Source organism: Asparagus officinalis, unplaced genomic scaffold, assembly GCF_001876935.1.
Source record: "Asparagus officinalis unplaced genomic scaffold, Aspof.V1 AsparagusV1_Un12, whole genome shotgun sequence".
In the NCBI taxonomy this organism is placed as follows: Eukaryota; Viridiplantae; Streptophyta; class Magnoliopsida; order Asparagales; family Asparagaceae; genus Asparagus; species Asparagus officinalis.
In genome coordinates this window covers 82,189-108,574 of record NW_017972278.1, presented here as the reverse complement: position 1 = coordinate 108,574, position 26,386 = coordinate 82,189, and the positions used below count along the sequence as shown (strand labels likewise).

Here is a 26,386-nt window from a genome sequence, read left to right as displayed (position 1 = left end):
AGCATTGGGATGCTTCGGAAGTTGAATCTATTGGCTTTGGGCAATAACAAGCTATCTGGAGAGATACCATCTAGCATCAGCAACCTTACTCGACTGAATAAACTTTATCTAGATTCCAATGAACTAAGGCCTCGTTTGGATAATGAAAGTATTACCGTTTGGATAATGGAAGTATTAGAAGTAAGAAATATGTTATAGAAATAACTTTCAAAACTATGAAGTAGGAAGTAGTAGAAATAGCATTTTTTTGTTTGTTTCGTATATTTTTAGAAGTAATGGAAGTAGAACTTCTTCTTCTTCATTTACTTTTTTTTGTTTGGATAACATTTGGAAATATTACTAGTAAGTAATTTTATCAATGAAAAGCTGTTAGAAGTAACCGATAAAGAAAATATTAATAAAAAAATTATTTATTTCCTAATTAATATGCATTTCAACTACTTCCGAGCTACTTCTGAGTATTAAGGATTAGAAAACTATTTTGAAAGTAAGGATGACACGTAAGCACCACACAAGTGTCAGAGCCCAAGCCGCCCACATGTTGATAATCAAGAAAAAGCAGCAGCCATCTTTGAAAATTTGAGAAGAAAACAAAACAGTGGGCCCCACTGCTACAGTAAAATATTAATATTTTATTGTGCATAGTATTTTTCTAAAAACTATAAATAGGGCTCCAAATTCTTAAGAAAATATCATCCCAGAAACTTCTTCTTATATAGAAGAGTGTGAGAGAAAAAAATAGAGAGAGTATCTCCTTATAAAGAGATATTGTAACTCCAGAGTTTTCTCCTCATAGTAGATTCTTCTATCCTTGCCCGTGGACGTAGGCAATCAAGTGCCGAACCACGTAAATCTGTGTGTCTATCATTTTATCTCTACTTTTGCTTTACTATTGCTGCGACCCTGCTCTATTGGGCCCCGGGTTTGTCCGAACAAGTGGTATCAGAGCCAACTTAGGGTACTTGTATATATCTACTTATCGTATGCTCTGTGGCTGCCACCAAAGGTGGATCCTCCACATCAGAAAATAAGTTAGGTTATCATTTACCCTTTGAAGGTGACAGGTACTATTCACGAGCACGGTACTGTTCACAAATACGGTACTATTCATAAGTACGGTACTATTCACAAATACGATTACTGTTCATAAATACAGTACTATTTACGTGAAATAGTAAGAAGTTACTGTTCGTGGTAGAAGCAATGGCGGCAAAATTCAAGATCGAGAAATTCTCACAAATACGATTACTGTTCATAAATACAGTACTATTTACGTGAAATAGTAAGAAGTTACTGTTCGTGGTAGAAGCAATGGCGGCGAAGTTCAAGATTGAGAAATTCGACGGGAGTAATTTCTCAATGTGGAAGTTGAAGATAAAAGCTATCTTGAGAAAAGATAATTGCCTGGCGGCCATTGGTGCAAGGCCGGACGACATCACAGATGATAAGAAGTGGAACGAGATGGACGAAAATGCTATTGCAAATCTCCATCTGGCATTAGCAGACGGGGTGCTGTCAAGCATAGAGGAGAAGAAGACAGCAAAGGAGATCTGGGATACTCTAACAAAGCTATATGAGGCGAAATCCATGCACAATAAAATCTTCTTAAAAAGGAGACTTTACACTCTGAGGATGGCGGAATCTACATCGATGACCGACCACATCAACACCCTAAACACACTGTTCTCCCAACTCACAACGTTGGGATATACAGTTGGTGCGAATGAACGTGCAGAACTTCTACTTCAGAGTCTACCTGACTCGTATGATCAACTCATCATCAACCTGACGAACAACGTCCTCACGGACAATCTAGTCTTCGACGATGTTCCAGCCGCTGTTCTGGAGGAAGAAAATCGGCGCAAGAACAAGGAAGACAGGCAGACAAGTTCGCAGCAAGCGGAGGCCTTGTCGGTGACGAGAGGAAGATCAACAGAACGTGGCTCCAGTGGGAGTCATGCCCATGGTAGATCGAAATCACGAAGTAAGAAGAATATCAAATGCTACAACTGTGGCAAAAGAGGGCACGTCAAATCGGAGTGTTGGCACAACAAGAAGAGTGGAGATAAAAAGTCTTCAGAGCCATCAACATCTCAAGGATGCATTGTCAGCACGTCAGAGGATGGTGAAATTCTATTCAGTGGAGCAACCACTGTTGATGAAGGCAGAAAGAAGTTTGCTGATGTCTGGCTTCTAGATTCAGCAGCCTCTTGGCACATGACCTCTCGGAGAGATTGGTTTCACAAATATGAACCTATCTCAGGAGGATCTGTATTCATGGGGAATGATCATGCCTTAGAGATTTGTGGTATTGGTACTATCAAAATCAAAATGTTTGATGGTATAATACGCACCATTCAAGATGTGCGACATGTGAAGGGCTTGAAGAAGAATCTATTGTCTTTGGGACAATTAGATGAGCTCGGGTGCAAGACTCATATAGAAAATGGAGTCATGAAGATTGTTAGAGGGGCGCTTGTGGTGATAAAAGGAGAAAAGATAGCTGCAAATCTGTACATGCTCAAGGGAGAGACTCTGCAGGAAGCTGATTCATGTGTGGCATCAACCAGCCGTGGAGAAGAACAAACCATGATGTGGCATCGCAAGCTAGGCCACATGTCAGAACGAGGCTTGAAGGTTCTCTCCGATCAGAAACTGCTTCCTGGACTTAATTCGGTAGCTCTTCCATTCTGCGAGCATTGTGTTACAAGCAAGCAACATCGACTGAAGTTCAACACATCGAGTTCTAGAAGCAAGGCTATTCTGGAACTGGTTCATTCTGATGTATGGCAAGCACCAGTTACATCCTTAGGAGGAGCAAAGTACTTTGTGTCCTTTATTGATGATTACTCCAGGAGATGTTGGGTGTATCCTATCAAGAAGAAGGCGGATGTGTTCTCAGTCTTTAAAGCCTACAAAGCGCGGGTCGAGCTTGAATCTGAGAAGAAGATCAAGTGCTTGAGAACAGATAATGGAGGAGAATACACAGACGGTGAATTCCTAGCATTCTGCAAGCATGAAGGCATCAAAAGACAATTCAGTACGGCTTATACTCCTCAACAAAATGGAGTGGCGGAGCGGATGAACAGAACTCTGTTGGAAAGAACAAGAGCTATGTTGGCTACTGCAAATCTGGAAAAAGTCTTTTGGGCGGAAGCAGTAAAAACCGCCTGTTATGTGGTGAATCGATCTCCATCAACTGCAATACAATTAAAGACGCCGATGGAGATGTGGACTGGCAAGCCAGCTGATTATTCTAACCTCCATATATTTGGATGTCCAGTGTACGTAATGTACAATGCCCAAGAAATTACAAAGCTGGATTCAAAATCCAGAAAATGCATATTCTTGGGGTATGCTGATGGAGTAAAGGGGTATCACTTGTGGGATCCCACTACCTATAAGGTTATCATCAGCATAGATGTTATCTTTGTAGAAAATCAACTACAAAGTGGTGAAAAAGAAAGCAGTTCGAGGAAGGACTCAGAGACTGTAGCTGTTCAGGTAGAAGATAATCCGAATTCTTCTGAAGCGACACCGGAGCATGATGTACAAGAACCAGTCGAGGCCGAGGCTCCAGAAGTTCGAAGGTCAACTCGTGAGAGAAGACCACCGACTTGGCACTCGGAGTATATTACGGAGAGTAATGTTGCATACTGTCTTCTAACAGAAGATGGAGAGCCATCAACTTTTCATGAAGCTATAAATGGCACAGATGCATCTTTGTGGATGGCAGCAATGCAGGAAGAAATTGAAGCTGCTGAACGCAGAGTTCAGCTCTGCGTTCTAACGCCCTAGCACAGAGAATCTGCCTGTGCGTTCAGCCACCAAGATAGGCCCAACTCTGCGTTTTTAGTCTAAAAACGCAGAGTTCGGGCCCTGAACGCTATTTTTCAGCGTTTGACTTGTTCAAAGCACGCAATGAACAGTTCCAGGAACTGTTTTTCCCCCACGATTTGAGGGATTTTCGCCCCACTTAAGAGCGGATTAAGGGGGTAGTTACCACCCTTAATCCCCTATAAATACCAGAAACTCAATTGAGTTGAGGGATCGAATTTTTTCTCATCAACAGAGAGAGATTCGGTCAAGAACAAGCTTGGTAGCAAAGAAGAAGAGCCTTCATCCTTCGGCTGGGATTTTGGAGATCGACAACAGGAGCATTCCCTTGGCTGATTAACCGAACTTTCGGTTTAAATCAACTCTTTTTCAAGAGTTCAAACTCGTCCAGAGTTATCAACTCGATCAGAGTTCAAAACTTGCTCTGCAAGTTCTTCTAAAACTCGCTCTGAGTTATCAACTCGTTAAGAGTTATTTTCAAACTTGCTCTGCAAGTTCTTTTAAAACTCGTTCAGAGTTATCAACTCGTTAAGAGTTATATTCAAAACTTGCCACGCAAGTTCTCCACAGCATCAAATCGTGAGGAGAAGACCACGTTCCAGTGAATCAAGACGTTCAGATCGTCAACGAGAAGCAAACTCGACGCGAGCATTCGAGGGAGGCATCTCATCGCCACCGTGAAGAACCCAGAATTAAACAAAGGGGAGAATCAAATTCATTCTCCTCTCTTTTGTAATCGGAATCCAAATTCAAGCAAAAGATGGCGACTCTGCTGAGGACTAGCTTCTCTGACGAAGAAGTGGTGGTGCAATCCGACGTTCATCTCACTGGAACGACCGTTGAAACTCTGATTATCGAGTTTGATCAAGCCAAGTACGAGGAGGCCATCTCCTCCGGATCCCTTAGCCCCAAGGCTATGCGTAAGATCCACAAAGTTTTCGAGGAGACTAAAGCTCCAGTTGTAGCCAATTCATCTAAAGACTATCTCCCATGGGGGTTGCACTGTTCATACAGTCCCCTCTCTAAAGGAGAAGACAGTCCCCTCCCTAAAGGAGAAGAGTCGACTTCGGCACGACTCCAAAGCCGATCCTCCAATCAACGCGAACTCCGCGTTTGTGAGCCTCAACATGAGCTCTGCATAAGCCAAGCTAAACGCAACCCTCAGGTGTGCGTTTCCCAGATAGAACACAGCTTTCAGAGGCGTGTTCTAACATCAAAACGCAGACCTCAAAACTGCGTTGATTTGGCAGAACGCAACTCTCAGGAGTGCGTTTCAGAACTCAAACGCAACTCTCAGGAGTGCGTTCTATCATTTAAACGCAGACATCAAACCTGCGTTGATCTGGATGAACGCAACTCTCAGGAGTGCGTCCCAGAACCAAAACGCAACTCTCAGGAGTGCGTTTCACAAACTAAACGCAACTCTCAGGAGTGCGTTTCTGAATCCGAACGCAGATCGCAGGACTGCGTTTCACTAGCAAAACGCAGACTTTGGTCTTGCGTTAATCAAGCTAAACACGACCCTCGTGTTCCTTCTTTGGAACACAACGTGATTCGTCGTGTTCAAAATGATCAACATGGATTTAAAATTCATGTTTACCAAGAACCAGTCCCATCCTTTAACGGACAGGGGGTTCCATTTTTACCCTCACGCTCCGTGAGAGGTTCATCCCAAGTCTTTGACTTGCGGGAATTGCTGTCGATGTTCAACCGACTGACGAATGTCGTTTTGCTCAATAATCGACGACATCCTCACAGAAAGAAAACTTTAGAGGATGAATACCTTGGAGTCACTTCTAACATGGTTGGTAGAGGGAGATCATCAACCCTTAGTTCTGACGAGTCAGAGACAGATCGTTCTCCAAGCGTCAGAGAAATCACTAACGAGTTTGAAGGAATCTACCAACATACTCGGACTCGAACAGGAGCCATTCCCCCTGTCAACTATCGGAGTTTAGCCAGAGGAACTAATTCCGATGACGAACACTCAGCCATTGCGGAGTCCCAATCATCAAGCTCTTTTGTTGGACATGAGAGCTTCGCCCACATGGCAGAACATTCTGAAGACCTTTCAAAGAGACTTGATGAACAGGAGGCCATGCTCAAATCTCAGCAGGAGGCCATGGCCATGTTGACTCAAATCGTCACAGACAAGGCCAAATCTCAGGAGACAGATTCGCTGCTTAGGCAAGAATCTTCCCGGAGAGGAAAAGCACCTTCATCCCGACCTCACACAAGCAAAGGGAAGGGAAAAGTGGTTGATGATGCGGCTTCTGACCAAGAAGCCCACAGCCTGGAATCTTCCTCTGATGAAGGAAGAGAGACTGAGAATGAGCAGAATCTCCAGTCTGCCAAAATGGAAGAATTGGAAGCCCGCCTTAAAGCCATTGCTAACAGAAGCGAGCTCCAAGATGAGGGAGTTATCAGACCCTATCCTGCCGAATGGGATGCAGCCCCTTATCCTCCAAAGTTCGAGGTCCCAACGCTACAAACTTTTGACGGCACGGGATCACCGAACCAACATATTTATCATTTCAAGTCACAGACTGGAAATGTAATATCAAACGATGCCATACTGGCTCGATTGTTCATTGGCACCCTCAAGGGAATTGCCTTTGAATGGTTCAGGAAACTGCCTGCGGGCTGTATCCAAAAGTGGGCGGATCTAGAGAGACTCTTCCTGTCAAGATTCTTTGAAGAGGATACAGAAGTCTCCATCCATACCCTTCTTGCTACTAAGCAGAAGAAGAGGGAGTCCGTCAAAGCCTATGTCAAAAGGTTCCGATCCATGGCTCTCCGGTGTTCGTCAGGTATGACACAATCTACCTTAGTAGAGACCTGTCGACACAACTTGCAAACCGACCTCCTAGCCCGAATAGGAGTTGCAGAATGCCGTTCTTGGAGACAACTAATCTCTCAAGGCGAGCAGGCTCAAAAAATCATTGCCAGGATCAAAGCTGAAGAACAAAGTAGGCATGATCAGCCCGAGCAATCAGACCAAGCCCAATCATCTCCAGAGCAATCGGACCAAGTCCAATCTCATCAGTCAGAAGGGGAAGATACTACGGCCACCGGAGTCAATCCTCTTCAGTAGGATGGCGGGTCCAATAACTATCACGTTAACAGTTACCTCTGATAGTCAAACTCATCAGATAATGGCCTACCTGGTGATGTGATTCTATTCCGACTTCATGGATAGTGCCCCACTAGGTGATGTGCCTTGTCTACCTCTTTTTTATTCCCCTGCTAAGTCTTCATCAAGACTGGGGGTTGGTTACTTGGAATCCACTGGATTAAGAGTAACGAATCTTTCACATCGTCGAGTTAACATTACACTTCTGCTCAAAAAATCATTGTCAGGATCAAAGCTGAAGAACAAAGTAGGCAAGATCAGCCCGAGCAATCAGACCAAGCCCAATCTTCTCCTGAGCAACCGGACCAGGCTCACTCTTCCCAGTCAGAAGGGAAAGATACTACGGCCATTGAAGTCAATCCTCTTCAATAGGATGGTGGGTCCAACAACTATCACGTTAACAGTTACCTCTGATAGGCAAACTCATCAGATAATGGCCTACCTGGTGATGTGACTCTATTCCGATCTCATGGATAGTACCCCACTAGGTGATGTGCCTTGTCTACCTCTTTTTATTCCCCTGTTAAGTCTTAATCAAGACTGGGGGTTGATTACTTGGAATCCACTGGATTAAGAGTAACGAATCTTTCACATCGTCAAGTTAACATTACACTTCTGACGATCATCATCCCCACAGAGTATGCATTCAACTTGTATCACTCCCAATTTGTCACGTTAACAATATACCTCTGAAACAAGAATAACAAGTTTTCATTATAAAATCCTCAGCGGATTAAAGATTTTCTAGAATTATCCTAGTGATAATAAAGAAAATTTTTGAATTTTACTTTAGGTGAAAATTCGTGCCAAGTTAATACTATACCTCTGGCACTTCCAACTTTCTTTCGGTGTTTCAAGCCACACAGGAAGAAACGACACCAAAAATCCATGCCTTCACGCATGGGGGACTTTATCTGGATCCCTAAATAGAGATAAGTCTACGCCTAACACGCGTTGCCGGTTAATCTTTCGTCGTAAAAAAGACACCAGGATTCATGCCTGGGGGACTTTATCTCGATCCCTAATTAGAGATAAGTCTGCATCTAACACATGTTGCCGGGTAGCCTATTCCCGTAATAATAGCAAAGCCTACGTATTCAATATCGTAGCAGGTCATTATTAATAACGCCAAAATCCATGCCTTACACGCATGGGGAATTTTATCCTGAATCCTAAGTAGGGATAAGTCAATGTCTAACACACGTTGCCGGTTAGTCTTTTACCGTGAAAAGGACATCAAAATCCATGCCTCACACGCATGGGGGACTTTATCTCGATCCCTAAATAGAGATAAGTCTACACCTAACACGCGTTGTCGGTTAGTCTTTTCCCGTCAAAATGACAAAGTCTATGTATTCAAAATCATAGCATCAAGACTAAGAGAGTTCATTCTCTTAGCACAACGTTACATGTGGAACGGACCTAGATGATTCACATGCTAGCCCGACTCAAACGGTAGTCGGTAAAGGCTTATCAAATCCGTTGATGGCTGAGGGTTTGCCAAAAATCCTACGCACGTTTGCAGGCCTATCAGCTTAATAGATGTGAGTCGAGACTTAAAACAGATGCGCCAAAGACAAGTCTCAAAGACTTAGTCAAAAATGCACGGAAGCCGCTCCCATGGCTTAAGTTAAAACGTTGAGGTCAGACCCGCGATGCAAAAACCGAACGCCGAGGTCACACCCGCATTCCAAATTCAACATGCAAGGGTGAAACCCGCATCTCAAGTTCAAAATGCAGGGTCCACCCCCACATTCCAGAAGCAGGATTATGGCGCATACCTTCACACAGGCCCTATGTGACAAATCCCTTCAACCAAGATGCCTTCGAAGCAAGTGCAGAGAACAAATCCTTTACCACAAGGAATCAACAGCTCCAAGATCAGAGTTGAGATCCAAAGTATTCCGAAAATTCGTCCCAGTCAACCGCGAACTTTCGAAAACTTTGGAGGGGGTTCTGTAGGCTGTCTAAAAATCACAATAGATAGTTGATCCCCCATCAAACACCGATGATGGAAGTTACAAGCTGACGACTTCCAGAAGGTTACAATCTGACGACCTTCACAACAACTAATGAAGGCCCCAATTCAACAGCCTTCACAATCAACATCGGGAGTTACAATCTGACGACTCTCATATTTTCAAGGAGCCAAGACGAAGATTACAAGAGGACGATCTGTGCAAAGCTCTAGCAAAAGAGACTACAAATTGACGGTCTCTTCATATTAGAATGCAGATATCTCTCAAACCGTAAGGAATTTGGCAAAACGGAGGAAGCGAACCGAAGCCTTCGGCTAGGTTCGGATGGCCCCGTCTCGTCGAGATAGCCGATTTTCATATGTAATTCGTCCAATTCCGACGTACGGTTTGAAAGTTATGACCTGTTCTTCGCAGCAAATTATGTTCTGAAGTCCGTCTGCAAGACTGGACTTCGTCAGAACATTGGACTTAGCCTGAAGCTCGCCAAGCCCGCTTAAGGTTCGCCTCTGCATTACAGAGTCAAAACGCCCAGGCTTAACTCTGCGTTTTCAACATCAAAACGCAGAGTTAATCGCTAAAACAGCACAACTGTGCGTTTTCAGCCTTTAAACAGGCTCAACTCTGCGTTTTCAATCTAGAAACGCAGAGTTAATCTTTAAAACAGCACAACTGTGCGTTTTCAGCCTTTAAACAGGCTCAACTCTGCGTTTTCAGTCTAGAAACGCAGAGTTAATCTCTAAAACAGCACAACTGTGCGTTTTCAGCCTTTAAACAGGCCCAACTCTGCGTTTTCAGCCTAAAACGCACAGTTCATCTCTGAAACAGCACAAACTGTGCGTTTTCAGCCTTTAAACAGGTCAACTGTGCGTTTTCAGTTTGATGTTTTGACCTAAACCAACTTTTGAAACTTTGCAAAATGATTTTATAGACTTGAAGAAAGATGTAAACTATTGTTATGAAGTCTATAAACAATGAATATAGTATTTTATCAAAATACACATATAATGCACTAAAACATGATTTCATTGAACTATATAAAATTGATATTGATGAAATCATATATATGCATATAAGTATGAAACAAGAAATGTATTTTCAATTGTATTCAATTGTTTCATATTAAAACTTGAAAACTCAAAGACCATGTATGTATATATATAACTAAATATATATAGAAACCAAAACTTAACTTATGTATTGTAGGCTGTCTAAAAATCACAATAGATAGTTGATCCCTCATCAAACACCGATGATGGAAGTTACAATCTGACAACTTCCAGAAGGCTACAATTCGAGGACTTTCACGTAGAAGGTTACAATCTGACGACCTTCACAACAACTAATAAAAGCTCTAATTCAACAGCATTCATAATCAACATCGGGAGTTACAATCTGACGACTCTCATATTCTCAAGGAGCCAAGACGAAGATTACAAGAGGACGATCTGTGCAAAGCTCTAGCAAAAGAGACTACAAATTGACGGTCTCTTCATATTAGAATGCAGATATCTCTCAAACCGTAAGGAATTTGGCGAAACGGAGGAAGCGAACCGAAGCCTTCGGCTGGGTTCGGATGGCCCCGTCTCGTCGAGATAGCCGATTTTCATATATAATTCGTCCAATTCCGACGTACGGTTTGAAAGTTATGACCTGTTCTTCGTAGCAAGTTATGTTCTGAAGTCCGTCTGCAAGACTGGACTTCGTCAGAACATTGAACTCAGTCTGAAGCTCGCCAAGCCCACCTAAGGTTCGCCTCTGCATTACAGAGTCAAAGCGCACAAGTCGAACTCTGCGTTTTCAACATCAAAACGCAGAGTTAATCTCTAAAACAGCACGAACTGTGCGTTTTCAGCCTTTAAACAGGCTCAACTCTGCGTTTTCATCCTAAAACGCAGAGTTCATCTATAAAACAGCACGAACTGTGCGTTTTCAGCCTTTAAACAGGCCCAACTCTGCGTTTTCATCCTAAAACGCAGAGTTCATCTCCAAAACAGCACGAACTGTGCGTTTTCAGCCTTTAAACAGGCCCAACTGTACGTTTTCAGGCCTAACTCTGCGTTTCAGGTCCAAAAACGCATAGTTCGGGCCCAAAACGCTGTTTTCAGCGTTTTGACTCGTTCAAAGCACTAACAGAACGGTTTCAAAACCGTTTTCCCCACTATTTGGGGAGCTATTTAAGAGGGGGGCGGTTACACCCCACTCAGCCCATTGAGGAGCAAATTAAGGGGGCAGTTACCACCCGTAACCCCCTATAAATTTATGGGGGGTCTCATTTTATTGTCAGTAGATATGTTGATTCTGATTGCAGGTGATCGTGATAATAGAAAATCCACCACAGATTATGTGTTTCCACTTACTGGCGGAGCTGTAAGCTGGGTTTCAAAACTGCAGTCAGTTGTGGCTACTTCAACAACAGAAGCAGAGTATGTAGCAGCTACACAAGCTAGTAAAGAAGCGATGTGGTTGAAGATGGTGCTGGAGGAACTCGGCTATGAACAAAAGAAGATTTCTCTATTTTGTGACAGTCAGAGTGCTTTGCATTTGGCAAGAAATCCAGCCTTTCATTCAAAGACCAAGCACATTCGAGTTCAGTATCACTTCGTTCGTGAGAAAGTGGAAGAAGGAACAGTGGATATGCAGAAAATTCACACCAAAGACAACCTAGCAGATTTTTTGACCAAAGCAGTCAGTACTGACAAATTTATTTGGTGTCGATCCTCTTGTGGTCTGATGGAGACGTAAGCAACATGAAGAAGGCAAGATAGAAAGAATAGTGTGAAGATATGATTGATACTCAATCAAATCTTCAAGTGGGAGATTGTCAGAGCCCAAGCCGCCCACATGTTGATAATCAAGAAAAAGCAGCAGCCATCTTTGAAAATTTGAGAAGAAAACAAAACAGTGGGCCCCACTGCTTCAGTAAAATATTAATATTTTATTGTGCATAATATTTTTCTAAAAACTATAAATAGGGCTCCAAATCCTTAAGAAAATATCATCCCAGAAACTTCTTCTTATATAGAAGAGTGTGAGAGAAAAAAATAGAGAGAGTATCTCCTTATAAAGAGAGATTGTAACTCCAGAGTTTTCTCCTCATAGTAGATTCTTCTATCCTTGCCCGTGGACGTAGGCAATCAAGTGCCGAACCACGTAAATCTGTGTGTCTATCATTTTATCTCTACTTTTGCTTTACTATTGCTGCGACCCTGCTCTATTGGGCCCCGGGTTTGTCCGAACAACAAGCATTTAAGAAAGTAATGGAAGTAAGTTTTTCAAAAAACCAAACATGTTTTTTTTTTGCTTAGAAATAGCAGAAGTAGCCTTTACTTCTTTTACTTCAGCTACTTCATAATTACTTTCGTGCAAACAAACAGGCCCTAAGCGGAAATATACCAGTAAGTCTTGGAAAGTGCCAGAACCTAATATATCTAAATCTTGGATCTAACAAACTTACGGGTAATATACCCAAAGAAATATTCTACATATTCGGACTTTCGATATCTTTTAAGTTTGGCATCCAATTCACTGTCACGGCCAATACCATTTGAAATCGGGAGCTTAAAAAACTTGTATATATTGGGTATCAGCATGAACAAATCAGTCACTATATTTTACCTACGAAAGAAAATGTCGAAGTTGTTGCGTCCAGCGGAAGCGGACTCAATCCACAACAAGTCGGTAAGCAACGAACGAAGAACACAACGAGCACAATCCACAATAGAACAACCAAAATCAATCACAAACACAGAGGTATATGTGGTTCGGCAAGTTGCCTACGTTCATGGGGAGAGGATGGGGAGATTTCACTATATGGAGGAGAAATACAATGGGTTACAACTCTCAAACAATCACAATAACCCTAACCAACCATATCTCGCTCACCCTCAAAGAATCTCCCTCTCAAAGTGCTCAAACAACTCTCTTTTCTCTGATAACCACTCTCTATAAAAACTCGTACGCACTTCTAAATATATAACACCCTAAACCAAAATAGACTGGGAAACGGTTTACCCGTTCAACCCGCTATCGGTCGGCTGATAGGAAGACATCAGTCGACCGGTAGGTCTTCATCGGTTGACCGATAAGCCTTCATCGGTCGACTATCCAGTGCGACGTTTTTCAGTTCCTGTAGTGTGCACGTTATCGGTCGACTGATGCATTATATCAGTCGACCGACCAGAGTTTTTCCTGTTCCACGTCTTTTTCAACAATTTTTCGCCGTTTCCAACAGAAGTATGATTTCTGAGAAATTTAGCAAAGAAAGGAAAGATTCTTCAGTTTTAAGACCTCATATTTAGTACGTGGTAAAAAAAATCTCCAATGCCGCAGGCATTACGGCAGGAGTCAATTTATGTCATTTTGATGATGCTATACAAAGACTTGCTACGACTTGTAAACCACTCTCTCTCGCTCTTGATGGCAAAGATCTTTTCAACCAGTCATATCGACTTTTAGCTGGCAAAGCTCTCAACCGGTGCACAACTCTAATGCTAGGTAAAGAAAATGAAGTTCTGGCTCCTTGTATTACTAAGTCAAACATTATCACTGCCAGCGTAAAGTTCCCTTATGGAGATGACTTCAAGATGTGCATACTGCAATCATGAATTTTCCAACTATTTTGATATCCACAAGCCTGAGAGCAGAGGAGGAGGAAAATCTGAGGTCTCTGATAAACTGTCAACGTACACAAACCAGAGACCCTGATTTCAAGTAAAACTTTTTTTACATGCTTTATATGTATCTCGTTGCATGAAAACCTACCTTCAGGGTATCACTGTGGCATTCTTCTCCTAAAATGTTCACCAAATCCCCCTCTTTCTCACTAATTCTCCATTTTCTTCTAATCTCACTGAATGCAATAATAATGCTCTCCTCTGCAACTGATACAATCTCCCAAGGCCAATCCATCTCTGGAAACCAAACCATAGTCTCCAAAGGAGGCGTCTTCGAACTTGGCTTCTTCACCCCAGGCAAATCCAACAACTACTACATTGGCATCTGGTACAAAAAGATCCCTACACAAACAGTTGTATGGGTAGCAAACAGAGAAAAACCAGTACCCAATCCTGCAACTTCTGAACTGAAGCTGGCCAAAGATGGCAATCTAGTCCTCTCTCATTCCAAGCTCCCAGTTTGGTCATCAAACACAACATCAGCATCATCTTCTTCCTCCATTTCTATCATTGCGGCGCTTCTTGATACAGGTAATCTAGTTCTCAGAGACCAATCGAATTCGTCTATTATACTGTGGCAGAGTTTTGATCATCCGGCCGATACATGCCTGCCCAATGGATGGGTCACTGTGAATAAAGTCACTGGGGAATATCAAAGCCTTACTTCATGGAGGAACACCGAGGATCCATCTCCTGGGCTTTTCACCGACACTATAGACCCGAGTGGCATCCACCAGCTTATTTTACAATGGAACAAATCGAGAAGCTATTGGCGAAGTGGAGTATGGACTGGAAAGTCCTTTACCTTGATGCCTGAAATGGACGGGTACAATATCGTCAGCTTCGAATTTGTCGATAACAACGAGAGTAGTTATTTCAGCTACAACCTCTCCGATGGGATATTGGGACGGACTTTGATGCACTCGTCTGGGCAAGTGCAACAGTGGATATGGTTTAATGATGAACAAGGATGGGTGCTGGCCTGGGCTCAGCCACTTTCTCTTTGTGATATTTACTCAGTCTGTGGCACTTTTGGTATGTGTGACCATGGAGACACGCCAGTATGCAGCTGTCCGAGTGGCTTCAGTCCGACTTCTATGAGAGACTGGGAGTTAGAAGACTGGAGTTCAGGGTGTTCAAGGAAAACTCACTTGCAGTGCAGTGATAGGAACTCGACCACCGGGGAAAAGGATGGATTTTTGGCCATACCCAATCTGCTCTTGCCGGCAGATTCACAGCCTTTAGCAACAACAAGCGCTGAAGAATGTGAAGTAGCTTGTTTGAATAATTGCTCGTGCACTGCTTATTCTCATGGAAATGGGTGCTCAATTTGGTATGGAGACATCCAAAATCTTAAAATTCTATCCGAAGGCGAAAACGGATCCAGTACTCTTTACCTGAGGCTGGCAGCTTCTGACCTGCCACGGCCAGGGAAAAGGAAATTAATCATAAAAATTGCTCTAAGTGCAACAGTAGCAATAGTTTTGTTAACCCTTATGGCATTGATATGGATATGGCGAAGCAAGGGTCGTGGGACATCAACATTCCCTGAAGGTCCTTTGGTGTCATTTACTTACAATGAATTGCGGCGCATGACAAAGAACTTTTCAGAAAAGCTTGGTGGAGGAGGATTCGGTTTGGTATTCAAAGGAATTCTATCTAATTCAGAGTTTGTAGCTGTGAAAAGACTAGAAGGGGTTCGTCAAGGAGAGAAGGAGTTCCGAAATGAATTAGGAACATTGGGCAGAATTCAGCATGTTAATCTAGTCCGTCTACGCGGCTTCTGCTGTGAGGGAACTGAGAAGATTCTGGTTTATGATTACATGCCAATGGGATCTTTGGATCACCACCTTCTGCTGTGAGGGAACTGAGAAGATTCTGGTTTATGATTACATGCCAATGGGATCTTTGGATCACCACCTCTTTCAAAAACAATCCAAGAATTTAGACTGGAAGACTAGATATCAGATCATACTAGGCACTGCCAGGGGATTGGCATATCTCCATGAAGAATGTAGAGAATGCATCATCCACTGTGATATAAAACCAGAAAACATTCTATTAGATACTGAATTCTGTCCAAAATTATCAGACTTTGGAATGGCAAAGCTCATTGGCCATGACTTCAGCCGAGTACTAACAACGATGAGGGGAACTATAGGCTATCTAGCACCAGAATGGATCGAAGGGCTACCAATAACACCCAAAGCAGATGTCTATAGCTATGGTATGATGCTATTTGAAATAGTATCTGGTAGAAGAAACTCAAAATTGGCTGAAGGAGGGACCATCAGGTATTTTCCTGTTCAGGCTGCGAGCAAAGTCATCACAGGGGAAGTTCTTAGCTTACTAGATGAGGATTTGAATGGTTCTGCGGATGCTTCGGAGCTGAACAGAGTCTGCAGAGTTGCTTGCTGGTGCATTCAAGATTTTGAGGCAGATAGGCCATCGATGGCTGAAGTTGTCAAAAACTTGGAAGGGGTTTTAGATCTGAAGATGCCTCCGTTTCCTACAATTCTTCAACGTCTTGCTGAGGAAGTTTCTGTACTTAGTTACAATGAGTAATCACTCAAATGTGCTCTCATGTATCAGAAAATTCTTACTGTGTGCTAATGTACGTATCATCATGTTGGTAGTTGCAAATTAGAAATATATATTGAGTGTGGTTTTAAATAGGCCTCCAAATATACCCTATATCAGAATTAAGGTACAGAAAAAGGGTGGCAGGCTTGTGTTACATGGTAATCTTTTTCTTTTGGAGATCAATTGTAGGTTGCAACTATTTATATTTCTATTGAGTCTTCTCTTAGCTCTTGCTCTATGGCTGAATTTTAATCATTTTATACCTCTATTTGGATTATGTGCTCCCCCTCCTCTCTCCTCTTTTGTTTCCACTAGTAGAATTCCATCATTTGTATTGAAGGATCAACGTTATAAGTTAGGTTCCAGTTCTTATGAGCCCTACTTTCCGCATGAAATTAAATTAGCGTAGAGAAGAGAAAGCAATCATGAAGAAGATAAAGGCGTTAATTGGAGTGTCTGTTGTCACTACTTATGTAGTGGGTACGAACGAATAGTATTTGACATGTAACCAAATGAACGACTTTATATTTTATTTAACAGCGTGAATTCTATGTTGTCGATATAAACTTTCGATATAAACTTTTGACTTAATTAACGATATATTATCGTGAATTCTTCGATAGTTACAGTGACTTGCAGGGCATAAGAATTCTATGTTTTCGACTTAATTCACGATATATTCACGATACATTTTCGATATAAACTTTCGACTTATTTAACAGCGTGAATTCTATGTAGTTGATATAAACTTTCGACTTAATTCACGATATAAACTTTCGATATATTATCATGTATTCTATCGTGAATTATAGACTATGAGTAACAAGGTCCCCATACAAAACTGAAGTACACCCATCCATTGTAACATAGAATTCTATCATCTTACAGAGGGGAAAACATGAGAGAGAAATAAGAGCGCGAATTTAATGGGCTTCTTGTTGCTAAGGTAGTAATTTTTCTAATGGCAACTTTCACCGCATCAAAAATCCAAATTTGATGCGTTGCTCTACTTAAAAGTCTTTTCTGGTGCACCAAAACTCTGATATTAACTAATTTACTTCTAAAAAACATAACTTCTTGATTTTATGCCTTCCTTAAAAGTATTTCTGTATATAGTCAATATGGACCCTCACTGAACCATTAATACATAATCTTCTTCTGTTGATTGTTGTTACTCCCCATGTTGAAGATGTGATTAACTGTGACTCAATATTAATTATTTATACAAAAATAAAGGAAAAATATCAGAAAATCAAGTGGCAGAATTATCAACAGTGCTTTCTACCAGTGTGCTAATAAATCCTCGTGTGGGCCTTACAGTGCCTAGGCCTCTCTTATGTCAAAATCATAATCCTACCGATACATAAGTTTATGTAAGCAGCAGTCATAATCCAGAAACTTATGTGATAAAACCAGGTGAATTATCCACAAATGGACAATGAAAATGATGAAATATTACCCTTCTAAGAGGTGTTAAGTTTGATTCTAATCATTCTCAATGAAGCTACAACCATAGATTTTTAAAAAAAATTAATTAGGGGAAAAGAACAGAAACAGGTGACACTAGTTCTTTTTGTTAGAAGATAATTTGTAATTCTAGAACACTCTACAATAACCTTGTAATATGGAAAGATTCTAGAGATAACTAGGACTAGAAATATGACAAAAGTAAGATATATCTAGAATATAGAAATATTATAATATACTCTAGAATGTTCCATGAAAAATATAAATGCTCTATATAGTTCTATATATGCCTATAAATAGGCAATTGATGTAAGCATTGAGAACAAGCTTTGAAGCAATTAAAATAAAGTTTCTTCAAGCTAACCTCTTCCCTTCCAACCTTTCATTTCCCTTCTACTTCCTCCATTCTCAATCTTCTAAAACTAATATCAATTACCCATCTAACTTCTGCAGCTCCAACAAATTTGGTACCACAGCCATCCTATTCCACCTTAAATCAATCTTGAAAGCCTTTAGCCTTTCATTACCATTCTAAATGGCAGCCTCATCACCAATTGCCCCTTCTCTTTTCAACTACTCTCAAAACTTAGTCCCCATTTTCGACGGCGAAAACTATGACTTCTAGAGACTCCAAATGAAGACACTCTTCATCTCTCAAGAACTTTAGGAGCTTGTCGAAGAAGGCTATAAGGGTCCAGATGACTCGGTAGTGTTAGCGTCATGGGCACCTGTAAAGCAAAAGGAGTATAAAGAGAATAATAAAAAGGATGCGAAGGTGCTTCTCTTTATCCAACAAGGGGTAAGCAAAGCAATCTTTCCCCGAATAATGTCCGCGTCAAAATCAAAGGATGTATGAAATATACTCAAACAAGAATTCAAGGACTCCGATAAGGTAATCTCTATCAAGCTACAATCTTTATGGAGAGGCTTTGACAACATAAAGATGAAAGATAATGAATCCGTGAAAGAATTTTCTGATAGAGTTACCTTAATTATTAATCAAATAAAAAGGTATGGGGATAAAATAGAGGATAAGAAGATTGTTGAGAAGAGATTAAGAAGTCTTCCCCCTACATGGGATTATATTGTTGCTGCCATAGAAGAATCTAAAGATTTATCAAAACTAAGTTTTTATGAATTAATGGCTTCTTTGGAGTCACGTGAGCTTAGAAGAAGCAGATCTTCAAGCCAAGAGGTGGAGCAAGCGTTCTAATTAAAACTAACATTTTCAAGAAAAGGAGGAGATGGAACTAAAGAAAATGTACAAAAAAAAAGATTTTTTCGAAAAGCACAAGATGGAAGAGGCAACTACCATGAAAGAAAGTTTGGGAGACAAGGAAGAATGAATGAGAGAGACAAAGATTTCTCAAATGGTAAGTCCACCTCCTATTGTAAAATCTATAGTAAGTCTGGACATAACACATATAACTATAAATTTAAATGCACAAACTTTAGAAATGCTAATCACTCCCAAAAAGATTGTTAGTATCAGAAAAATAATGAAGTCCACTATACAGAAGTAGAAACTGATCACCTATTTTATTCATGTATTAAGACAATTAGAAGAAAAAGATACTTCGTATTTGGATCGTGGATGCAGCAATCATATGACAGGAAATAAGAGCAGCTTTGTACAGCTGAAGGATGGAGCAACCTCTCAAATAAAGCTTGGAGATGGAAAATAAAAAAATATTAAAGAAAAGGGAGTGATAGCAGTCTAGACGAAGGGAGGTAAGACTAAATACATTTCAGATGTTCTTTATGTTCCGGGGCTAACTCAAAATTTACTTAATGTGAGACAATTAATCCAAAAAGGATATGCAATCAATTTCTTTAAGAATGAATGTATGATAATAGATGATAAGAATAAGAAAATAGTGGCCAGAATAAAAATATATAGCTCCTAACAAAAGTTGTTTCCCTAAAAATATATATATAGAGAATCTTGCACTCAAATCAGAAGAAAATAATTATTCTCTATTATGGCATCAAAGGTACGGCCACTTATACTTCAAGAGTCTAAATTTGCTAAAAATAAAGAATATGGTGATAGGAATCCCACACATAAATAGAGAAGAAAAAGTTTGTGAATGATGTATTTATGGAAAAATGCACCGCTTACCATTTACTAAAACATCTTGGAGAGCAAAATTTCCGTTAGAATTGGTGCATTCTGATGTTTGTGGCCCAACACAAACCCCATCATTAAATGAAAGAAGATATTTCTTGTTATTTGTTGATGATTATAGCAGAATGATGTGGGTATATTTCTTAAAAGCAAAATCAGAAGTATTCTCAAAGTTTATTGAGTTTAACGCTCTTGTAGAAAAGCAAAGTGACCACAAATTGAAAGTTCTAAGAACTGGTCATAAAGGAGAGTTCACCTCCAATGAATTTCAAAATTTCTGCAAAAATCATGGAATTAAAAAGGAGCTAACAACAAGATACACTCCACAACAAAATGAAGTAGCAGAAAGAAGAAATAAATCAATTGTGGAGATGGCGAGTAGCATGTTAAAAGGCAAAAATCTCCCAAACAAACTATGGGCTAAGGCGATATATATAGCAGTCTACATCTTGAGTAGATCACCAACAAAAGCTGTACCAAACAAGACGTCATATGAAGCTTGATATAGGCAAAAGGCGAAAGTGGATTTCTTTAAGGTATTTGGTTGTATTGCCTATGCACATAAACCAACACAGCTAAGAAAGGAAAAGTTTGATGAAAAAGGAGAAAAACTCATCTTTATTGGCTACAGTGAAGAATCCAAAGCCTATAGACTATATAATCTCGATACTAACAAATTGGTAGTCTCCAGAGATGTTATCTTCAATGACGCAAGAACATGGAACCACATCAAACCTCAACACCAAGTATCATTGAAGAAGAAAAGAGGGGAGCCACGTCATATCAAGATTCTCCTAGTCCAAGATCCCCATATGCATCAACTTTAGACACATATTCACTGCCGAGAAAGGTGCGTTCACTTCAAGATAGTTATGACTCATGCGATGTAGCATTCTTCTCCTGTGAATCACAAAATTTTAAAGAAGGTGTTCAAGATGAAGGTTGGAGAAAAGCAATGGATGAAGAAATATACATGATCGAGAATAACAAGACATAGGAGCTGGTGAATCTTCCAGAAGAAAAAGAGATCATTGGCCTTAAGTGGATATACAAAACCAAGTACAATGAAGATGGTTCCGTTCAAAAACTCAAGGCTCGATTAGTCGCGAAGGTTACTCTTAGCAACCAAGTGTCGACTTCAATGAGACATTTTCCCTAGTTGCTCGTATGCAGACCATAAGGACAATATTGGCTATAGCTACTCAGCACAAGCTCAAAGTGTTTCAGCTAGATGTTAAGTTAGCATTCCTAAATAAAGAACTCGAAGAGGAAGTCTATGTTGAGCAACCACAGGGCTACATAGTTAAGAGAAAAGAAAACAAAGTTTATCGGCTGCACAAAGCACTATACGGGTTGAAGCAAGCATCGCGGGCTTGGAATAGTAAAATTGATAACTACTTCCACAAGCATGGATTTCAAAGGAGCCCAAGTGAACCGTCTCTATATGTGAAGAAAAAAGGTGTGGACTTCCTTATCGTTTGCCTATATGTTGATGATTTAATTTATTGTGGCATTAACACCATGATGATTGAAGAATTTAAAAGGAAGATGAAAGAAGATTTTGAGATGACAGATTTAGGATTGATTAGATATTTTCTGGGAATACAAGTAAAACAACTAAAGGAGAAATATTCATCAATCAAGAGAAGTACTGCGAAAATCTTCTGAAGAAGTTCAACATGAAGAATTGCAATCCAGTAGCTACACTAGCATTGCTAAATGAAGAGCTATCAATGAATGATGGAGCATCAAAGGTGGATGCCTCAAGTTACAGAAGCCTAGTCAGATCGCTAATCTACCTCACAAATACAAGGCCGGACATATTGTATGCTGTAAGCATTGTGTCCAAACTCATGAGTAATCCAAGTAAGCTACACTATGGAGCAGTGAAGCAGATTCTTTGATATCTTCAAGGTACAAAGAGGATAGAAATAAAATACACAACAAAAGAAGACGATGCATTATCTGGCTACACTGACAGTGACTGAGCTGAATGTATTGATGATCGCAAAAGAACTTCAGGATATGTCTTCACTTTGGGATCTAAGGTAATATCCTAGACCTCAAATAAACAACACATCATAGCTCTCTCATCTGCAGAAGCAGAGTATATCTCAGCTACAAATACTGCATACGAAGCAGTATAGCTTTGAAGGATTTTATTTGATTTACAATAAGACCAAGAGTCATCGACTACTCTCTACTGTGACAACAAGTCTGCAATAGCCATGACAAAGAATCCAATCTTCCATGGCAAAACCAAACATACTGAGATTCGTCATCATTTCATCAGAAAGTTCGTTGAAGATAAGGAGATCGAGCTAGAGTTCATCTCAACAAATGAGCAGCTAGCAGACATCTTTACAAAAGCATTACCCTCCAAAATGTTTATACTATTAAGAAATGAGTTAGGAATTATAAATTAAGGAGGGATGCTAGAAGATAATGTGTAATTTTAGAACACACTAAAGTAACCTTGTAAATATGGAAAGTTTCTAGAGATAACTAGGACTAGAAATATGACAAAAATTAAGTTCCTCATGGTACGGAATTATTTGGACTACAAGATCAAACCAGATTATAGAACAGGACCTTATAAGTAACGTTCAACAAATTGGAATTCCAAGACGAGACTGAGGTTATTTCCGTTCATTCAGGGGAATGTGACTTACCTTCTTATTAGAATCATCAGATAGCATGAAAACAGCCCTTTTGAAAGCAAGGAAGCAAATGGACCTTTAAAAGAAGCAAGATGAAGTTGAAGTATGTATATATGGTCCATCCCCATCAATAGCCTTATTCCCCTTATTAAAATCTTCGACGGATATTGGGACTGTAGCTCCAACCATGTCAACTATGATGCTCTCGCTGCTGCCAGTCCTTCCACCAGTGAATGCTGGCACGCGCTACATTGACTTTGCATCCGTTTTTTTTCATTTTTCTGTCCCAGGAGTTCCTACCTACATAAATAAATGGGAAATGCCCGTATGGTCCACCAGCCTCAAAGGAAAGATCGGGTCTCGAAAAGGCTAGTCAGCCTGTTCAGTCGTACTACATTGATTGGTTTCAGGAGGCACCCTGCTAAAAAGTAAGTGAAAGACAGGGGCATCGATCAGTTGGAGTCCTGTCCTCATTATTGTGATGACACGGAGACATTTACAACGGACAGCTGTCACTAAGAAGTGGACTATCTATCGTCTCACCTACAATCAAGAATTCCCAACAATTTTGAGTTCCTTCGTCCAAAAATGGAAACAACACGCCAAACAACAGAAGAAAAATACATATAAAATATGCGAGGTGTTTGGCACGATGCACTTCAATGACAGAAGTAACCATGCTATATAGCAGGAAACACGCTCATTTGTTAGCAGCCACAGGCTAGAGAACAAAGTAGAAGAAAATCTGTGACCTCTGATTTAACTGACAAGTACTGACTTCAAGTAAATTTTACCTACATTATTTATCTCCCTGTTCGCAAGCCTTCAGGATGTTACAAACAAACATTTTTTCTCTATGCATTCATCTCGCAAAATGTTCTCAAAATCCCCTTATTTCTTCCCAGTTCACCATTTTCTTCTTCTCCTCTCACTTAATATGGTTCTCACTTTGGAACCTGATACGATCTCCTAAGGCCAATCCATATCTGGAAACCAAACCATAGTCTCCAAAGGAGGCGTCTTTGAACTTGGCTTCTTCAACCCAGGCAAATCCAATAACTACTACATTGGCATCTGGTACAAAAGATCACCTGAAGTAACCATTTCGATAGCAAATAGGGCAGCCATGTGAGTTGTTAATCAGTCCGGATTGTTAGTTGAGTTCAAGTTAGTAGATAGAATTCTAGTTAGAATAGAATACTAGTTAGTGGATAGTTTTTTCTAGTTATTGGATAAAGATTAGAGTTGTAATCTTATCCCTATGTCTTTATATATATGTAAACAATTGATGAGTTTAGAAAAAAACGTGAATAAAGAAATCACAAGAGTTTCCTGCTCCAATATTTTGTTCCTGCTCCTTTACAAATCGGGTTCATCAACCAAAAACAGAGCCTTCTTTCTCTGTTTTCTTTGCTGCTGTCCGGTCTCCCAGAAATCATTGTTTTACAGGTTTTGTTTAGAGCTTACAGGTTGTGTACTTGGGCCGATAGGGACAACTATGCTTCGTGGGCGATCAAGATGAAAGTCTACATGAAGGCTCAAGACGTGTGGGATGCCATTGAGCCCGCGGCAGGCGCGTCCGTGGAACACAGGAAGGATCAGATGGCGTTGGCGGCCATCTACCAGGGGATTCCTGAAGAGACTTTGATGGTGATCGCAGAGAAGCAAACGGCAAAAGAGGCATGGGAGACGTTGAAAACAATGCATCTAGGAGCGGATCGTGTGAGGAACGCGAAGGTGCAGACCTTGAAGTCCGAGTTCGAACTTCTCCGGATGAAGGAGAATGACAATGTCGACGATTTTTCGACGAAGTTGACAGGAGTCGTCAACAAGATCCGGGCTTTAGGTGGCGAGATGGAGGAGAACTACGTCGTCAGAAAGCTACTTCGAGCGGTACCGGAGAGATTCCTTACTATCGTCTCCACGATTGAACAGTTCGGGGACATCGACGACATGACACTCGAGGAGGCGATCGGGCGTCTCAAAGCCCACGAGGAGAGGGCACGTGTTTTTCGAAACAACGTCGACGATCACCTATTGTTGACGCATGCGGAGTGGCAAGCAAGGAGCAAGAAGAACGGCGGAGGCTTCCTCTCAACACCTACAACAAATGATGGTGGCGGACGAGGTCGCGGTCCGAGGAGCCCGGTCAGGCGGACGTGGCCGTGGCAAAGAGGCCGAGGTCGGCAGCCGCACCACGGCCAGCGGCAGCAGCACCACGCTGCCCAGGCATGGCCGCGAGGAGACGAGAGCACGGCGCCAGAGGCCGAGGCAGCCGGCGAGGAGGACGTTCCAGTGAGGTGGTTGTCGCATGAGGCTGCAGCTCGCCAGTGAGGGGAGAGTAGCACAAGCCGGTGTCGAGACAAATCCAACATCAAATGCTTCAATTGCGGAAGTATACGCGGCACTTTCAGTCGGAGTGTCGACAAGCACGCCGCATTAATGAACAGAGGCTCTCCTCACCCGTGCTATGACGAGGAAACTTGATTGTGGCTATGTTAGAGGAATCGTCAGTGTCATTTTGCTTATGGGAGAGGTGATTGCCGATTTCTTACGCGGGGGAGCGATGTTTGACAACAACACTGGGTGGTACCTTGACAACGAGCGCTAGGCATCACCTGACGGCCACCGAGCAAGTTCAAGGAGCTCGACGAGAACTGCAAGGCCTTCAAGTTGGTGATGTCCGCAGGTAGGAGATCAAGGGGAAAGGCTCTTCTCTTTCAGTGCACAACGGCGATCAAGGCTGACTACCTGAGGTATATTATATCCACGTTTGAAATTCTGACTTATTAGCCCTTTGGCAGTGACTGAAGATTGGGGAAAGTAAGGTTTGTTATTGTGACGAGTTCTGAGGGTGTTTGATAGAACGATGCTCTCTTGATGAGCAGGTGACACGTTCAATAACCGATTGTCAGGATAAGTTAAAAACGGTGCAAGCCGTAGCGTGTGATGGCGAATATTAACATCCGCTGGCTATGGCCATGTCGCCGTTGGAGCATGTCATTTCTTCGCCCTCAAGATGATGCTATAAGAGGATGGCTTCCGGTCGTTGGCCGAAGATCTTGCCACCCGAACGCAACTATGCGAGGACCTCGTCGCCAAGCAAGCAAGACTGCCGTTCCCTTCGCAAGCAATTTTAGAGCTCAGAGCCGCTGGAGTTACTACACTGCTGACGTATGTGGGTCTTCAACCCATACTACACTTGCTGGGAATAACTATTCCTTCTTACGTTGATGATTTCAGCCGATGGATGTGGGTATACATGTTGAAGGCCAAGAGTCAAGCTTGTGAAACCTTCAAGAAGTTCAAAACAGAGGTTGAGAATGCATGTGACCACAAGGTGAAGACATTAAGGACGGATCGTGGTGGCGAGTTTTTATCAAAGGAGTTCACCAAGTTTTGTGAAGACTACGGCATCAAGCGTCATCTCACTGCACCGTACACCCCGCAGCAAAACGGTGTAGTGGAGAGGCGAAACCGCACGGTGATGGCCATGGCGAGAAGCTTACTTAAAAGCATGCATACGCCCGGAACGATGTGGGGTGAAGCGGTTAGACACGCGGTGTACATACTCAACCGACTACCAACCAAGGCATTGCACGACCACACACCCTACGAAGCTTGGTTTGGTAAGAAACCCCATCTAGAACACTTGAGAGTTTTTGGATGTGTAGCGCATGTGAAGATTGCAGGTCCTTCTCACAAGAAACTCGACGACCGGAGCACGCCAATGGTGTATATTGGGGTAGAAGAAGGAAGCAAAGCGCATCGCCTCTACGACCCTCAACACGGCAGAATTCATGTCAGCAGAGACGTCGCGTTCGAGGAAGGAAAAGAGTGGGAATGGAGCGCCGATGGAGTCGAAAGATCACCCAACTGGGTGGTGTTCACAGCGGAAGGGGAGACTGCAGCAACCGGCACAACAG

The 26,386-nt window shown here is 41.6% G+C and overlaps 3 protein-coding genes across 3 annotated transcripts; all 3 read left to right on the top strand.

Moving 5' to 3' along the window:
- Nucleotides 1–1,311: 1,311 nt before the first annotated feature.
- LOC109827063 (G-type lectin S-receptor-like serine/threonine-protein kinase At2g19130) lies at nt 1,312–15,484 on the top strand. The gene is made up of 3 exons (XM_020394027.1): nt 1,312–1,519; nt 11,258–11,372; nt 13,717–15,484. The coding sequence occupies exons 1-3, from the start codon at nt 1,312–1,314 to the stop codon at nt 15,482–15,484; spliced, it is 2,091 nt and encodes a 696-aa protein (XP_020249616.1).
- A 30-nt stretch (nt 15,485–15,514) lies between these two features.
- On the top strand, nt 15,515–16,251 carry LOC109827059 (G-type lectin S-receptor-like serine/threonine-protein kinase At2g19130). Its single transcript, XM_020394025.1, has one exon. The coding sequence runs from the start codon at nt 15,516–15,518 to the stop codon at nt 16,185–16,187; it is 672 nt and encodes a 223-aa protein (XP_020249614.1). The 5' UTR covers nt 15,515; the 3' UTR covers nt 16,188–16,251.
- Nucleotides 16,252–21,756: 5,505 nt separating this feature from the next.
- LOC109827062 lies at nt 21,757–24,794 on the top strand. The gene is made up of 2 exons (XM_020394026.1): nt 21,757–21,848; nt 23,930–24,794. The coding sequence occupies exons 1-2, from the start codon at nt 21,757–21,759 to the stop codon at nt 24,792–24,794; spliced, it is 957 nt and encodes a 318-aa protein (XP_020249615.1).
- Nucleotides 24,795–26,386: the final 1,592 nt, after the last annotated feature.

Excerpts from the sequence above, each read along its gene's own strand:
- LOC109827062 (XM_020394026.1), top strand. The coding sequence starts at position 21,757 with ATGCATTATCTGGCTACACTGACAGTGACTGAGCTGAATGTATTGATG. Across the intron at positions 21,849-23,929 it reads TCTTCACTTTGGGATCTAAG|GTTGTGTACTTGGGCCGATA; the intron begins GTAATATCCTAG and ends TAGAGCTTACAG.
- LOC109827059 (XM_020394025.1), top strand. The coding sequence starts at position 15,516 with ATGCCAATGGGATCTTTGGATCACCACCTCTTTCAAAAACAATCCAAG.
- LOC109827063 (XM_020394027.1), top strand. The coding sequence starts at position 1,312 with ATGGCGGCGAAGTTCAAGATTGAGAAATTCGACGGGAGTAATTTCTCA. Across the intron at positions 1,520-11,257 it reads AGCAGACGGGGTGCTGTCAA|GTGATCGTGATAATAGAAAA; the intron begins GCATAGAGGAGA and ends TTCTGATTGCAG. Across the intron at positions 11,373-13,716 it reads ACTTCAACAACAGAAGCAGA|GGTATCACTGTGGCATTCTT; the intron begins GTATGTAGCAGC and ends ACCTACCTTCAG.